Source organism: Hemitrygon akajei, chromosome 10 (genome assembly GCF_048418815.1).
Source record: "Hemitrygon akajei chromosome 10, sHemAka1.3, whole genome shotgun sequence".
In the NCBI taxonomy this organism is placed as follows: domain Eukaryota; kingdom Metazoa; phylum Chordata; class Chondrichthyes; order Myliobatiformes; family Dasyatidae; genus Hemitrygon; species Hemitrygon akajei.
Window position 1 is genome coordinate 67,004,525 of NC_133133.1, and position 15,957 is coordinate 67,020,481.

Sequence of the window (15,957 nt, forward strand, 5' to 3'; positions counted from 1 at the left end):
TACCAGGCCATGTTGCAACAAGCCAATATATTCTCCACCGTACATCTATAGAAGCCTGTCAGAGTTTTAGGTGACGTACTGAATCTTCACAAACTTGTAAGAAAATAAGAGACGCTGCAATGCCTCCTTTGTAATGGCACTTATAAGCTGGACCCAAGACAGATCTTCTGAAATGATAAAGCTGTGTATGTTATCATGTTCTTTTGATTAACTGTAAATGAACAAAATCAGTGCAGAAACTTGGTACAAGATAATCGATCCATTATGCTATCCATTATCCATTGCTTTCATTGAACCTGAAAGTGTTGCGTGTTTGTAGCCAAGGAAACCTTTCAGCATGGCATGATTTTTTAAGAAGTCTGTTTCATTGGCATTGTTGGTATCATCTGCACAAAATTTAGATTTCCATGTTTCTGCCATTAACAAGACATTTTCACCCAGAGATGTTGCTGCTCACTGGATGTTTTTTGTTTCTCGCACAATTCTCTGTAAACTCTGGAGACTGTCGTCCATGAAAATCCTAGGAGATCAGCAGTTTTTGAGATAATAAAACCACCCATTTTGTATTAACGGTTATTCCACAGTCACTGAGATCACATTTCTTCCTTATTCTGATATTTAGTCTGAGCAACAACTGAACTCCTTGCCCATATCTGCATATTTTTATGCATGAATTGCTGTCACATGATTGGCTGATCAGATATTTGTATAACAAACAGGTGTACAGATGTAGCCTATAAAGTGCCCATTACGAATTTAAGCATTGGTTAATTATGTGTTGGCTAAATTGATAAGCACTGGTAACATTTCTATACAGATTGTTCCAAAATCCAGTGACAGGTCATTTATCTGTTTTTGTTCATGTTTCAAAGTTACAGATGATTATTAAGAAAAGATTATTAGACAGAGTATCAGTTTTCATATCTGAGATGGTTGCTATCATTTTAGTCTTAGAAGAGGTCAAAGAAGTACACCTTGATTATGTACTGCTCTGCTCTGATTCGTTACTGATTTTGACATCTATAAATTCAGGTACAGGTCAACCTTCACTTATCTGACTACCTGTAATCTGGTTCCTTCGATAATCCGGCACTGAGTTCAAATTTTCTGCACAACTGTAATTTCAAATTTCCCGGGCCACCATACCAATCTGCTGCACATTGTTTTGGTTGCGCTAGATCTGTGCACGTATTAGCGCGCTCTTGTAAGCACAGACAAGCGATTCCTGCTTGTTTTCCTGCATTTATTAATATCATTTGCATGAGGTGCGGCCGCCCAGCACCCGCCTGTCTCACCCGCCAGTGGCAGGGGAGCAGGTGCGCGCTGGGTCAGTCCTCCTTGCCCGCCTGCTGGCAGTTGCACACTGCCCTCCGGCATCACCCAGCCGGTGCTCTGTTCTCTTCTGCCTACAACCTTAGATGCGACCCGTTGAACTTAAGCATATTACTAAGCTGAGGAAAAGAAACTTAACGAGGATTCCCTCAGTAACTGTGAGTGAAGAAGGAGGAGCCCAGCGCTGAATCCCCGGCTGCCTGGCAGCCGCGTAAAATGTGGCATATAGAAGACCCCCTTTCTCCGACTTCTGCTTCTGCTCACCCAGATGTGCTGCCACCATCATAAACAGTTTTTGAAGAAACTTGTTCAAGTTTCAGCACCAGTTCCTGATGTTTCACTCATTTTTCAAGATTAAGATGTTAATGATCCTGACAACCCCACACTTTCAGATATGTAACTTTGCCTGAAGGTATATTAAACGTCTCACTTTAGAAGCGGAAGTGCTCAACTATTCTGTATAAGTTAAATCCTGTACATTTACCTGTACCTTTTGTTTTATCTGTGCCTGTACAATATATTACTTCATTAAAATTTCACTTGCTACTCATTTAATATATCTGTTTCATTATTATTGAACTTGTACTGATTTACATGATATTTTAAAGGTATGATGAGGCGGTTAGCTATTGCTTAATGTGATCCTTCTGTAATTCGGCATTTTCACTAATCCTGCACTCCTCAGGTCTCAATGGTGCTGGATTATGGAAAGTCGACCTGTACTTCAAATTGTAGGCTCGATATTCCTCTAGAAATTAGACATCTGTTGAGGCTGCACGGTCTAGGCTTATGTGTCCATTTCTTATGGATCCCTACCCAATTGAGTTTGAAGGAAACAAAGTGACAGACTTTCTAGCCAAGCAATCACCAAACATTAAGGATTTAGATTTGTAGTTCCTTTGCATGAAAGGGTGAAGAAGGTCATAATTTGAAAAGCTCATTTGATCACTTTATCTACAAAGTTGGGATAAGGAAAGAAAATAAATTTTAAAATAAAATTCAGAGAATGGTGGGACCTCATTTGGGAGATAGGTATAACAGGAGGGAAGTAGTTATATGTTTACATATTGGACATACTAGGTGAATAATTCCTTGTTCAGAACTAACATGCAGGGATACAGTATTTGTAGAGAGCGCATTTGTCAAAAAAACATTGCAGCATATATTTGAATGCTGAGCCTATGTGGTGCAAAGGAAACATCTAATAGCTAAATTGAGATCTTTGAGACAGACACAGTTCAACATTGAAAGTTTGTTATGATGTCACTGCCATTGTAATGTGCAGTATATATACTTAATTGACTTTCTGAAGACGTCTTGATGTTTAAGTTTTTTGGGGAGTAGAATTTAAAGTGGCTGTACTTCCTGACTTTTTGCTCCACACTCCAGCTCAGTAGGTGGCAGTAATGCATTTTGTATTGGTCTGCGAACCACCATTAAACATTATGAGAGGAAGAAGATGATGCACTGGAGTGATATGGCAACAGAGTTTTGGATGAATTAAGTGTCAAAGATAGGATATCAACTAAAAATAGGTGAAACAGGCAGGCTTAGAAGCTACTAAAACTATGGATGGCACTTACATTAGATTGTGAACTGAATCAGAAACATGATCAGGTGACCTTAGAAATGGGAACAGGTCTTGGTGTTGAGGTGGAAACATGATTAGGTGTTCATCTCAATTTCTGAACTGAACTGTTGCTAACAGTCTGGTATAGGTTCAGATAAATATCTGAATAATGGAGATTATGATGGGGATTGAGGGCAATACATTTGTCTGTCCAATATATCGGTGAAGTTTTCTGATCAACTATTACCAAATGTCTAAGAAGCAGTCATTTTTCAGGAAATGGATGTTATGGTAAAATTGAGCTGTGCTTCATCAGTATATGTGTGAAAACTGAGCCAAATTTTCATTCACTGAGAGATGTGGAGTAAGGTAGTGGCAAATGGGAATAAGGATGAATCTTCACTAATCTTAGAAGTGTCATATTAATGTAAATTGATATTGTATGGCACTATGGCAAAAGGATTGTTGAAATTTTGAAAATGTAATTTTCCCCTCTTTCTGAATCTGTTGAATGTTATCCTCAAAGCATGTTGTCTTCTCTTGATTCAGTATTTATCCAATAACTTTTTAAAAATCTTGTTTATAAGAATGTTATCAAGGGCATTATTCTCTGTTTCAAAATGCTAAGTTTCATAAATTGGTATTGCACTCAAACTTAAATCATTATTAGAATGATTCTTTTCTGCTAGTCTGAAGTGATTAAATAATGGAAGTATTTCTGAGGCATGTGCTGACACACATCAGTCAAAAAAAGACACCACTGTTTATTGATTAGACATATATGTTCAGTTGTATGGAAACCTTACCTTTAAGTAAATCTTTTTACAGTTTGCTGTTCAAATATAAGGACTAATGTTTGTGGTTGTCTGTGGTTAATAATTATTTTCATTTGCAAAAATACTGCAAGCTATTATTTACTTGCAACTACTGCCAATTTTAATTTACACCACAACAAAATTCTAAGGTTGGAATCATTAAAATATTCGTCACATTTAAAACTATTCATGGAAGTAGCCAATATTACATGGGCAAGATGATGTCTTCAAGAGCTTCCAGTAAGCTCAGTTTTTTCCTCAGAAGATAACCTTTGTTAGTTTCTTAAAAAAATTCCAAAATGCTATGGTAATGTCTTTCATTTTCTTGTGTATCAGCGTTGTCAGCATGTGTTACTTACATAGGTTGTCCTCCCAATGTAGTCATAAATAAATTGCATACATGGTTATACTTGAAGATACTTCTTCTGTACTGTTAGTACATGAACCCTAATTTGCCATGTAAAAAAATGCATATATTTAACTACTTTGAGTAAAAATGCATATATTTAACTACTTTGAGTCAGCAATATTCTCTTTCCAAAATGGATTAAAGTAAGAATTAGAAATAGGAGCAGCTGGCCATGTGGTTCCTTGATCCACCTCCACCATTCAATAAGGTAAACTGATTGTCAGCTCCACATTCCTGCCTGCTCCTTCCTGCTGGACCTCATTTACAGTCCTAACTACTGAGTTAGCTATGCTTAACTATATCAAGTCATTCCGAGAATTTTCTGGGATAGAGAATTTCAAAGACTCACTACTTGCTGATAGAATAAATTTTCTTTTCATTTATTTTGAAACCATGTTCCCTGTTTCTCTGACAAGGGGGAGATAACCTCTTGTCATCTACTTCGTTGAGCCCACTTTGAGTTTTAAAGATCACTTTCGATTTTTGAAATTTCACTGGCATTCTGTGCACACAAAGTTCTTTTCCATCTTAGTAGTACAGTTTGGGAGAGATTGCTGGAGAAATGTGGTGCACCAGTTTGTGGAATGAATGTTTAGGATGGTGGACCCCAAGTACTAACCTTGAATGGTGACCCTGAGTACTAATCTTGAATGGTGTTAAACTTGCGTCTGAATGGCACTTAGCTGGTAAAATGGTGAATATAGCACTACACATTTGACTTGATGCTTTGTTGATGGTGGAAAGACTGTCATGTCAGGAGGTGAAACGCTTCCCATAGGCTACCCAGTCTGTGAAATGTTCTTGTCATGATATTTAATTAGGAGTAAAACTGATCTGAATAGAAGGCATTGAAATGAATAATGACTTTTACTTTTTAATGATGTTATGATTATAAGAAGGGGATTTTGGAGTTGTACGCTGTTTTAATTAAGTAATTATTTTACTGGATCTAAATGGTGGATCTCTAACTAATGTTTGTCAACATTTTAATTTTTGATTGTTACCTCAAAAATTAACTGAGCTTTGAAATAAGTCACAAAATTAAAATTTAAACTATGGAATCATCATGAGGTGGTTTGTACCTGTGAACTGGGCCCGTGAGAAGTGTAACTAACCTGAAGGGTACCTTATAAATAGTACTGAATTACTATATTGATAGACGTGTCATTGTTTTGGAATTAAAGCCTTCTTTTCATCGGTTTCCCTTTCCATTTTGTTTCCATTTTTCTTTATGATGGGTTTAAAAGCTTTGGAGACACGAAACTGTGGATTGTATGGGCAATTCAATGTACAACTTGTTTATAAAGATAAACTGACTAATTGAACATTTACAAAAGCTTATCTGTTCAAATTACATCTGAACCTAGTTGGTACATTTAATTTACTCCGTGGACATTTGTAATAGATATAAATGAAAGAAGAAAGAGCTGTTGGTTCACCTGACAGAAACAGAGGCTGTTAATTTGAATGTAATATTTATTTTGCAGTTACACTATATCACATTCATAAGCCATGAAAAAATTAAGATTATTGATTCATTTGGCATAACATTTTCACCATGCATGCACATTTATGCCTCTTCATAATGGTTTTCTATGATATCTTTGATTAGTACCTTACAGTTTCTCCATTGTTCTGTCCAATGAATCATGAAGTAGCACTGTTGTCATTTGCTTTGTATTTTAGCAATTGCTTTTTCGTATGTAATTGTGCTGCCAATTGTCCTGTATAATTCATGGGTAAAAGTGAATATTTCCATCTCTGTACAGATGTTTGCATTTATATGGCATCTGTAACATAGTGACATTTGTGAGATTTTACTGCAGGAACAGTTTTCTAGCAAAGCAATCTGTAGGAAATGAAAGGGGATAAGTGGGAAGAAACTCAGCAGGTCATGTACCATCTGTGGAAAAAGAAACCACAGTAAACGTTACAGCTCCAAGATCTTCCATCAGAAGCAGAGGGGTTTGATATAGAATGCTAAAGGTCAGTGCACTTAAAGACTACAAATAATGGGTTCTGATCAGGAGCATACAGCAATCCTCAAGGGCTGCAGGTTTGCTGGGGAAAAGTGAGGTTTGAGTTGAATTTGAAATCTATGATGTGAATTTTAAAATGTTTAGGGGGTATGATCCTTGCCATTGCGGTTTGGTAAGAACAGCTTTGATGGATGAATATGACTTGGCACCATTTTGAATATAAGGAAAAGTGTCTCAGATGAGTTGAAGTTTGCACAGAATACAAGGTAGGAAGTGGGACAGGACTATTAATAAAGTGGACAAAGGTTTCAATGGCAATTGAGCTGATGCCTTTGAAGTTGTTGTTTAATGTTCAGTCTCTATCCCACAGTTTAAAATGAATATTTTCTTCACAATAACAAAGAAAGTAAATTAATCTTAACAACTTCTTAAAAGTTCATTGAATTTCAGAAAGCCATTTAACTGCTCTAATATCAGAGATGCCAGCTTTTTGACGAACTAAGACCACTTTGCTATTACAGTGGTTTGAGGAAATCTTGAAGACTGTTTAAAGGGCGATGAGATTCTGGCTCATGTGCACCCCTTAATTATATAAAGCATATTTTGTTTTATCACATGGCAGATCACGGAACCTTGGAATATTACAACAGTATTACGAAAGTGATGTACTTGAACAAGGGAAGACTGTTGAAATAGAAATGTCTTTATTGAAGTGCTTGGTGTCACTGATGCTGTTATCATGATTCCCAAATACTTCAGAGCCAATTTTGTTAAGTCAGCTGAATTTGTATATCTTAAAGTCCATCTGAAAACTATTAAATATTTGAGCAGAGTCTTCGCAATTTGTTATCATGTAAGTTGCTAATAATGTTTACCTTTAATTGCAGTGAAGAAGGATGTAGATCAAACTGATGAGAAAAAAGTAGTGCCTGCCAAAAAAAAAGTGAAAGAATTAAAGATTTTAGATGCCAAAACAGCTCAAAATTTATGTAAGTCCTTTATATGTAATTTAGGGGATTACTGTATTGCATGCTATCTATTTTACAAATGAACACACAAATCAGGAGCAGAAATAGGCTTCAAACTTAATTTTTTTCATGAGATCATAGCTGAGTTGATTGTAGCATTCACTCTATTCCCTTATGCCCCCTTTATCACTTATGCCTTGAAAATATTCAGAGACTCAGTTTTTACTACCACATGAGGAAGCCTTGGCAAAGGTGCATTTCTTAGCAACTGATTCCATAACCTACAGACTCACTTTCAAGGTCTTTACAACTCATGTTCTCAACACAAATTATAAGACCATAAGATACAGAAGCAGAATTAGGCTATTTTGCCCATTGAATCTGCTCTGCCATTACGGCATGGCTAATTCATTATCCCTCTTAACCTTATTCACCTGCCTTCTCCCCACAACCTTTGACGCCTTGACTATTCAAGAACCTATCAACCTCTGCTTCAATTATACCCAGTGACTTGGCCTCCACAGCCGTCTGTGACAATGAATTCCACAATTTCTCCACCCTCTGGCTAAAGAAATTCCACCTCATCTCTGTTCGAAAGGGACATTCCTCTATTCTAAAGACTCGCAGCCATTCATGTATTAGTAGGAATAATGTGATTGATTAAAAAAAGATAATTTTGCATGTTGGAGTTTTCAAAATTCTGAAAATTCTTCAAAATTCCGGCATAATATCAGTCACTAGAAGCTAATACTTTTCATAGTTACATGTTTTTAATTGTATGCTGACCTACTCTTTAAATGTGTCATCGTTTTAAATCCCAAAAAGCAATTTGTTGTTGAATAACATTATACTTCTTTGTTTAGCTATCTTCCTGGGTTCATATCGTATACCTTATGAAGAAATCAAATTTATCATTTTAGAAGTGGATGAAGAAAAGCTCAGCGAGTCCATGATTCAGGTAAAGACCGTGTGTGTACTTCATGTATCAATGTGGTTAAGGTTGGTACTGCTCACTTTTCCCCTGTGGAGGGCACTGCATCAGAACTCTTTTCTAATGACTGTAAATTCCAGTTCACCATTTCTACCTGAAACAGACCCAGATCTCTGTGCCTCAACAATTTAAAAATCAATTTTTGGAATTGTGGATTATTTATTATTAAATAGTGTTGCTTCAATTGTGCTCATTTAAAATAGACTATTTACAGTCATTTATATTTTACTATATGCAGAACATTGGCATTGCTTTTTTAATCAGAGAGATTCAGGTTAAGAATTTTCTTTTAAATCTGAAACATTTTGCGATAATTAGTATCATGATTGACAAAAATCCTGAACAAATTGATTCAAAAGTACATAGTAATCTTGATTTATTCTTTCACTTTTTCCTTCCATTTTCTTCTTCATTATGTCCCTAATGATAGAAATACAGTTTTAAAACATCACTGTCTTTTATCCCCTTAATCTTTCCAGATAATTCAGGTAGCCTCTACAATTGGAAAGATAGTAACTGAGCAACATAGTTTCTTAATATCATCATGATTTTATCAGTAGAATTGGTATCTACATAATTATTACTTTTTCAGATTTTCTTTTCCTGCAGAATTTGTTTACAAAAATTTGAAAACAGAAAGTATATATATTTATCCCCAATTTTTAGAGCAAACAGAGCTTTATCTTTTAAGGATTGGTAATGAGAAATACTTTCTAGTATTTTTGGGCAGATGCAGGATTGAAGGGAGTGCTCTAATTGCTCGTGTAAAGGTGAAATTTCACTTCAGGAATGTAGTGACTTTTTAAAAATTATTCTTAAAATGTCTGGAAAGAAAGTACGAAGAATAAGGAACTGCAGGTTTTAACATTAATCCAGAATGAAAAATGCATGGAATGTGGCACTGTGATACAGCAGTGCTGCTGCTCTGAAGTCCAATTACCTGTTTAATCATGTGGTTGAACCAACATCTTGTGCAGTTGTCAGATGATATCTCAACTTGTGTCCTGACTAATGAAGGCAAATATGCCAAATGCTTTCTTCAGTGTCCTGTCTATCTGTGTAAGGGAACTGTGTACTTCTACCCTTCAGTCTCTGTTCTATAACACTCCCCAACGCCCTGACATTTACTGTGCAATTCATCATTTAACTTACCAAATGCAATACGTAACAGTGATCTGAGTTAAGTTCCATCTACTGTACCCTGGCCCACATTTCCTGTTGATTCAGATCTTGTTGCGACATCCTTCTTCACTGTCCTCTTTACCACCAATTTTGGTGTCACCCGTGAGCTCACCAACCAGATTAACTACTATTTTGTCCAGTTCCATGACAACTTTCTTGCAACCTCCCATTATCAGCGTTAGCACAGAAAGTGTGATGAATCATCCATTATCATCTCTTTGTAATTAGTTTTTAATTAGCCCTCTGTAATTAATGCAAGTAGGATGTAACACCACTTTGGAAGAAAAGCGAGAAAGGATGTTGGAAGAAAGGAGTGACAGAATTTCCCTTAATGTCAGTGTAGAGAAATTGTATTTTGGTTTACTTAGGATCTAACATGGTTAAGCACGCAGATTTGCATATAACTTTTAAGTATGGTTGTACTTAGTCTGGAATAAGGTATGTAGAACATTCTCACCCCAGAAGATTTCAGAAACATTCTCACAAATTTGGTGTCAACTACCGTAGATTTCGCACTACAGAGCGCACCTGATTAAAAGCCGCTGGCTCTAATTTTAGAAAGAAAATCAATTTTGTACTTGTACAAGCCGCACCGGATTTTCGGCCGCAGGTGTCCCACGTTGTAATATGAGATATTTACACAGAAAGATATTACACGTGAGGATTTTTTAACTTTTAATTAAATCCATATGGTAACATAAACAAATACATATTGCAAATGCTTTTTTTCGAACCGTGTCTGTAACGCGGCTACTTTTAAATATACATACGTATCGGTAACACACAAATTACGTTGCGTATACTTTTTTACTGAACAACATTCCAATATCTCCTAACGACTGGTAAAAAATATATATACTGCAGCCTACCAGGAAAAGTTATTGATCGCCTTTAACTTAAAAGCAGCGTTCGCTCGGGTCTAATGCCGCTCGCCCCCCACCTTCCCGTTTATCGCAACCCGGTATTTCCCACAAGACGTGGCGAAACCGGATGTGACGTCATAGCATTCCGGGATGTAGTACAGAAAACAAATATACTTAAAACACTTCTAACTTTAACTAGAAAATACTAACAAATGAATTACTAAGCGAAAATATTATAAACTAAATACCTGCCATAAAGGCAGCACAATGCTTTTCTTCGAGTGTTTTCCATGTTGATGAGGGTGAGTACAAGTGACTGATTTACAATAATTTAATTGTGAAAGTGCGCTTGATTTATCGTACAATTTCATTGGACCTCTGTGAACTACTCATCAATTTTATTGGTCTACTGTTACGAGGCAAAATGTTTTTGGTGGCATGAAAAAAAACCATGCATTAGCCGCACCGTAGTAAAGGCCGCAGTGTTCAAAGCTGTTCAAAATGTGGGAAAAAAGTAGCGGCTTATAATCCGACATCTACGGTATGTTTATAGAAGGTTAAAGGAAACCATACTATATGGGAAAGTGGCACTGATTAACTGCGGAGTTTAGACCTGACATTTTCATTCTGCTAAGATCAAATAAAAAACTATGTTGAACCAAATGCATTTTCTGTTTTGTTATTTCACTTACAGAACTTGGTGAGGTTTTTACCAGAGCAGAATGAACTCAATACGTTATCCCAGTTTAAAGATGAATATGATGACCTTTGTGAATCAGAGCAGTTTGGAGTAGTGGTAAGTAGTTTCAGTAAGGACACCAGTGAAACATACCAATAGTGTAGAGCAAGGAACTGTGAATGCATTCTGATACTGTATTTTTTTTTCCTGACAGTATCAACATACAGTGGCTGCAAAAGTTTGTGCTCCCCGGTCAACATTTCTGTTTCTATGAATAGCTAAGCGAGTAAAAGATGACCTGATTTCCAAAAGGCATAAAGTTAAAGATGACACATTTCTTTAATATTTTAAGCAAGATTACATTTTTATTTCCACCTTTTACAGTTTCAAAATAACAAAAAAGGAAAAGGGCCCGAAGCAAATGTTTGGGCACCCTGCATGGTCAGTACTTAGTAACACCCCCTTTAGAAAGTATCACAGCTTGTAAACGCTTTCTGTAGCCAGCTAAGAGTCTTTCAGTTCTTGTTTGGGGGATTTTCGCCCATTCTTCCTTGCAAAAGGCTTCTAGTTCTGTGAGATTCTTGGGCCATCTTGCATGCCCTGCTCTTTTGAGGTCTATCCACAGGTTTTCGATGATGTTTAGGTCAGGGGATTGTGGGAACCATGGCAAAGCCTTCAGCTTGTGCCTGTTGAGGTAGTCCATTGCGAATTTTGAGGTGTGTTTAGGATCATTATCCTGTTGTAGAAGCCATCCTCTTTTCATCTTCAGCTTTTTTACAGATAGTGTGATGTTTGCTTCCAGAATTTACTGGTATTTAATTGAATTCATTCTTCCCTCTACCAGTGAAATGTTCCCCATGTCACTATCTGCAACACAAGCCCAAAGCATGATTGATCCGCTCCCATACTTAACAGTTGGAGAAGTGTTTTTTTTGTGAAATTCTGCACCCTTTTTTCTCCAAACATACCTTTGCTCATTGAAACCAAGAAGTTCTATTTTAACTTCATCAATCCACAGGACTTGTTTCCAAAATGCATCAGGCTTGTTTAGATGTTCCTTTGTAAATTTCTGAGCTGAATTTTGTGGGGAGGACACAGGAAAGGTTTTCTTTTGATGACTTCCATGAAGGTCATATTTGTGCGGGTGTCACTACACAGTAGAACAGTGCACCACTGCTCCGGAGTCTGCCAAAATCTTCCTGAAGGTCTTTTGCAGTCAAACGGGGATTTTGATTTGCCTTTCTAGCAATCCTACGAGCAGTTCTCTCAGAAAGTTTTCTTGGTCTTCCAGACCTCAACTTGACCTCCACCGTTCCTGTTAACTGCCATTTCTTAATTACATTATGAACTGAGGAAACGGCTACCTGAAAATGCTTTGCAATATTCTTATATCCTTCTCCTGCTTTGTGGACATCATTTATTTTCATTTTCAGAGTGGTAGGCAGCTGCTTAGAGAAACCCATGGCTGCTGATTGTTGGGGCAAGGTTTGAGGAGTCAGGGTATTTATAAAACTTTGAAATTTGCCTTTCCTAACGATGACTGTGAACAAGCCATAGCCCTAACAAGCTAATTAAGTTCTGAGACCTTGATAAAAGTTATCTGAGAGCTCCAATCTCTTGGGGTGCCCAAACTTTTGACAGACAGACAGACATACTTTATTGATCCTGAGGGAAATTGGGTTTCGTTACAGCCGCACCAACCAAGAATAGTGAAGAAATATAGCAATATAAAACCATAAATAATTAAATAATAATAAGTTACTCATGCTAAGTGGAAATAAATCCAGGACCAGCCTATTGGCTCAGGGTGTCTGACACTCCGAGGGAGGGGTTGTGAAGTTTGATGACCAGAGGCAGGAATGACTTCCTATGCCGCTCAGTGTTACATCTCGGTGGAATGAGTCTCTGGCTGAATGTATTCCTGTGCCTAACCAGTACATTATGAAGTGGATGGGAGTCATTGTCCAAGATGGCATGCAACTTGGACAGCACCCTCTTTTCAGACACCACCGTCAGAGAGTCCAGTTCCACCCCCACAACATCACGGGCCTTACGAATGAGTTTGTTGATTCTGTTGGGGTCTGCTACCCTCATCCTGCTGCCCCAGCACACAACAGCAAACATGATAGCATGGTGCTCCTTTCCTTTTTTCCACTCTAAAATTGTACAAAACAAAATTAATACACTAATCTTGCTTAAAATGTTGAAAAGAATGTTTCATCATTAACTTTATGACTTTTGGAGATCTGTTCATCTACTACTCACTTAACTACTCACAGAAATTTTGACCAGTGGTGCCCAAACTTTTGCATGCCACTGTACCTTGCAGCACAGCATACTGTGGTTTCACCCTTGCAGATCAAAAGGTTATTTTTTAAATGACCAATTAAACTTTAAGATGGCTTATGGATCTATTGCAGTGTGTAATATGTGTTAAATAGTGTTTATTGGCATACTTTACTCTGAATGGAAAAATAAAATCTAATATATTTCTCCATTGTATTTTGAAAGCAGCATTGCAAAATCACGACCGTTATGCTGCTTTGATCCATCTAAATCTTTATTTCCTTATCCTTCAAAATACCATTGCAGCAAACGTATAGAAAGCAGGTGTATTTAAGGGGTTGGGATAGAGGGAACAGGCAGAATATTAGTGATAGGATGAACATCAAGAGAAGTTAACACAAATTGGTGCCAACTGGGAAAGGGTGCTGAGAGTTGATTAATGGCAGCCAATACCATCTCCACTATCAACATCAGCCTAGGTGTACCATAAGGCTGTATGCTTAGCCCACTGCTCTACTCTCTTTATACTTATAACTGTGTGGCTAAGTGCAGCTTCAATGCCATATTTAAGTTTGCAAACAGCACCACTGCTGTTAGCTGAATTAAAAGTGGTGATGAATTAGTATACAGGAGAGAGATTGAAAATCTGGCTGAATGGTGCCACAACAACCTCTTACAGCAAAACCAGACTGCTGATTATTGACTTCAGGGGAAGGAAATGAGAGGTCCATGAGTTAATACTCTTCGAGATCAGAAGTAGAGAGGGCCAGCAACTTTAAGTTCGTCGGCGCTATCATTTTAAAGTATCTGTCCTGGGTCCAGCATGTAAGTGCCATTACAAAGAAGGCACAACAGTGCCTCAACTTTCTTAGAAATTTGCACAGATTCAGAACATCATCTGAAACTTGGAAAAACTTCTATAGATGTTCCGTGGAGTGTATCCTGACTGGTTGCATCACAGCCTAGTATGGAAACACCAATGCCTTTGAATGGGGAAAAAAATACAAAAAGTAGTGGATACAGCCCAGCCCAGTCCATCACAAGTAAAGTCCTCCCCACCATTCAGCACAGCTGTATCCATCATCAAGAAACCCACCATCAAAGCTATGCTCTCTTCTTGCTGTTGCCATCAGGAAGAAGGTACAGGAGCCTCATGTCCTACTTCACCAGATTCAGGAACAGTTATTACCCTTCAAATATCAGTCTCTTGAACCAAAAGGGATAACTTCACTCATCCAATCACTGAACTGTTTCCACAACTTATGTCTCACTTTTAAGGACTCTACAGCTTGTGTTCTAGACCTTTATTGTTTATTTATTTGTTGTTGTTATTTTCTTTTTTTGTATTTACAGTTGTCTTCTGCACGTTGGTTGTTTGTCCTTGATGTATGTGATTTTTCATTGATTCTATTGCATTTCTATGTATTTACTGTGAATGCCTGCAAGAAAATGAATCTCAGGATAGTATATGGTGAAGTATATGTCATTTTTTAAAAATATACTTTATTGTTTTATGTGAACAGACTTGAAAAAAACTAACGAAAAAATGAAAAAAATATAGCACAACCACAAAAACCACAACCATAGCAAAATCAAATTAAATATTGAGCAGCAAAGGCAAAAAGCAAACATACACAGCAGAGGTGCACCGCACCAAAGTATATGTAATTTGTTAAAAAATTTACTTTGAACATTTCTCGAGGAGGCATAAGTATAGAATAAGAAGAAAGGAAAAAAGGAAGTTACTCTGAGATACCATATGTAGCATTTGCTAGATATCTGAAATGAAGAAGAATGCTGTGGAAGGGAAGTGGGAAAGGTCAGAGCCACCATCAGATGTATCTTCCCTTCCAAGAGGCAGTTTCTTCTGAGACTCCCTGCATCTTCCTTTTTTCTTCAAGAATACCCATTTCCTCCTTATGATTTCTTCAAAAGTGCAAAAAATTTTAAAATGTTTCTTCCCTTCCATTTATACAAGGACCCAAATACTTCTTTCAAATCACTCACTTGCACATCTACACATTGGTGTACTGCGTTATGTGACCTCTTTCAAGTCTGTGAGGGTGACCTTGAGGTTAAAGTAGACTGCTGCTTCAATTCTTCATTCTGCTCCCACATCCACTCTGTCATCTCTGCAACTCGCTCTCCCCTGTTCCCGTCCACTGCCCTACGCTTTACTCCCAACTCCTTCCCCGTAGTCTCCCTCTCTTCTTTTCTGTACACTAAACCTCTGAGCTGGACATTGAATTCAGCAATTGCAAATTGTCAGCCCTTTCTTTCTGTTTTGCATAGGACTTGCTTGTACTGGTGTAAGAGCAGGGAATGCTTGGAGTGCTAGATTGCTTTGGCAGCATCTATGGAACTTGAGAAGCAGGGTTGGCAAAGTGCATTGATGACCTGTCATAGTGCTAAAAGTTATCAATCTGGGGCTTTGGTTCTGTTTTACTCTTTACCGGTTTCAATTATTTCAGATTTTCTCTTAAAATTCCAATATCTCTGATATTTCAATTTTCAGTTCCCAACTAATTCTGATGTGACTCAGTTTTTCACTCTCCACAGATGTTGCTTGTTCTCAGCATTCATCTTTATTTCAGAACACAGTATTTGCTGATAATCTGCATTTCATATGCAGCAGTGTTTTTCTCCTATTTATGCCTTCTTCAGCCATTTATAAGCCCTCAGTAACCCCTCTAAGTTCACACCAATTTGTCTTAATTTGTTTTATAATCCCAACTATACTACAGATATTCCCTTTTTTTAATCTATCAATTCTGTACAACTTCAAACATACCTGTTTTGTAAATTTTCCCAGTTCTGAAAGAAGGACAGCTATCTGAGTTGTTCACTCTATTTCTCTCTCCATAGATGCTGCCCGACCTGCTG

The 15,957-nt window shown here is 37.4% G+C and overlaps 1 protein-coding gene across 4 annotated transcripts in view; it reads left to right on the forward strand.

The window, feature by feature from the left end:
* Positions 1–15,957, forward strand: part of diaph2 (diaphanous-related formin 2) — a 601,287-nt gene that overhangs the window by 325,554 nt on the left and 259,776 nt on the right. For all 4 annotated transcript variants that reach the window (XM_073058409.1, XM_073058412.1, XM_073058410.1 and 1 more), the window contains 3 exons: positions 6,993–7,094; positions 7,937–8,031; positions 10,804–10,905. In XM_073058409.1, the coding sequence (XP_072914510.1) occupies positions 6,993–7,094; positions 7,937–8,031; positions 10,804–10,905 (299 nt within the window). The remainder of the gene's footprint in view (positions 1–6,992; positions 7,095–7,936; positions 8,032–10,803; positions 10,906–15,957) is intronic.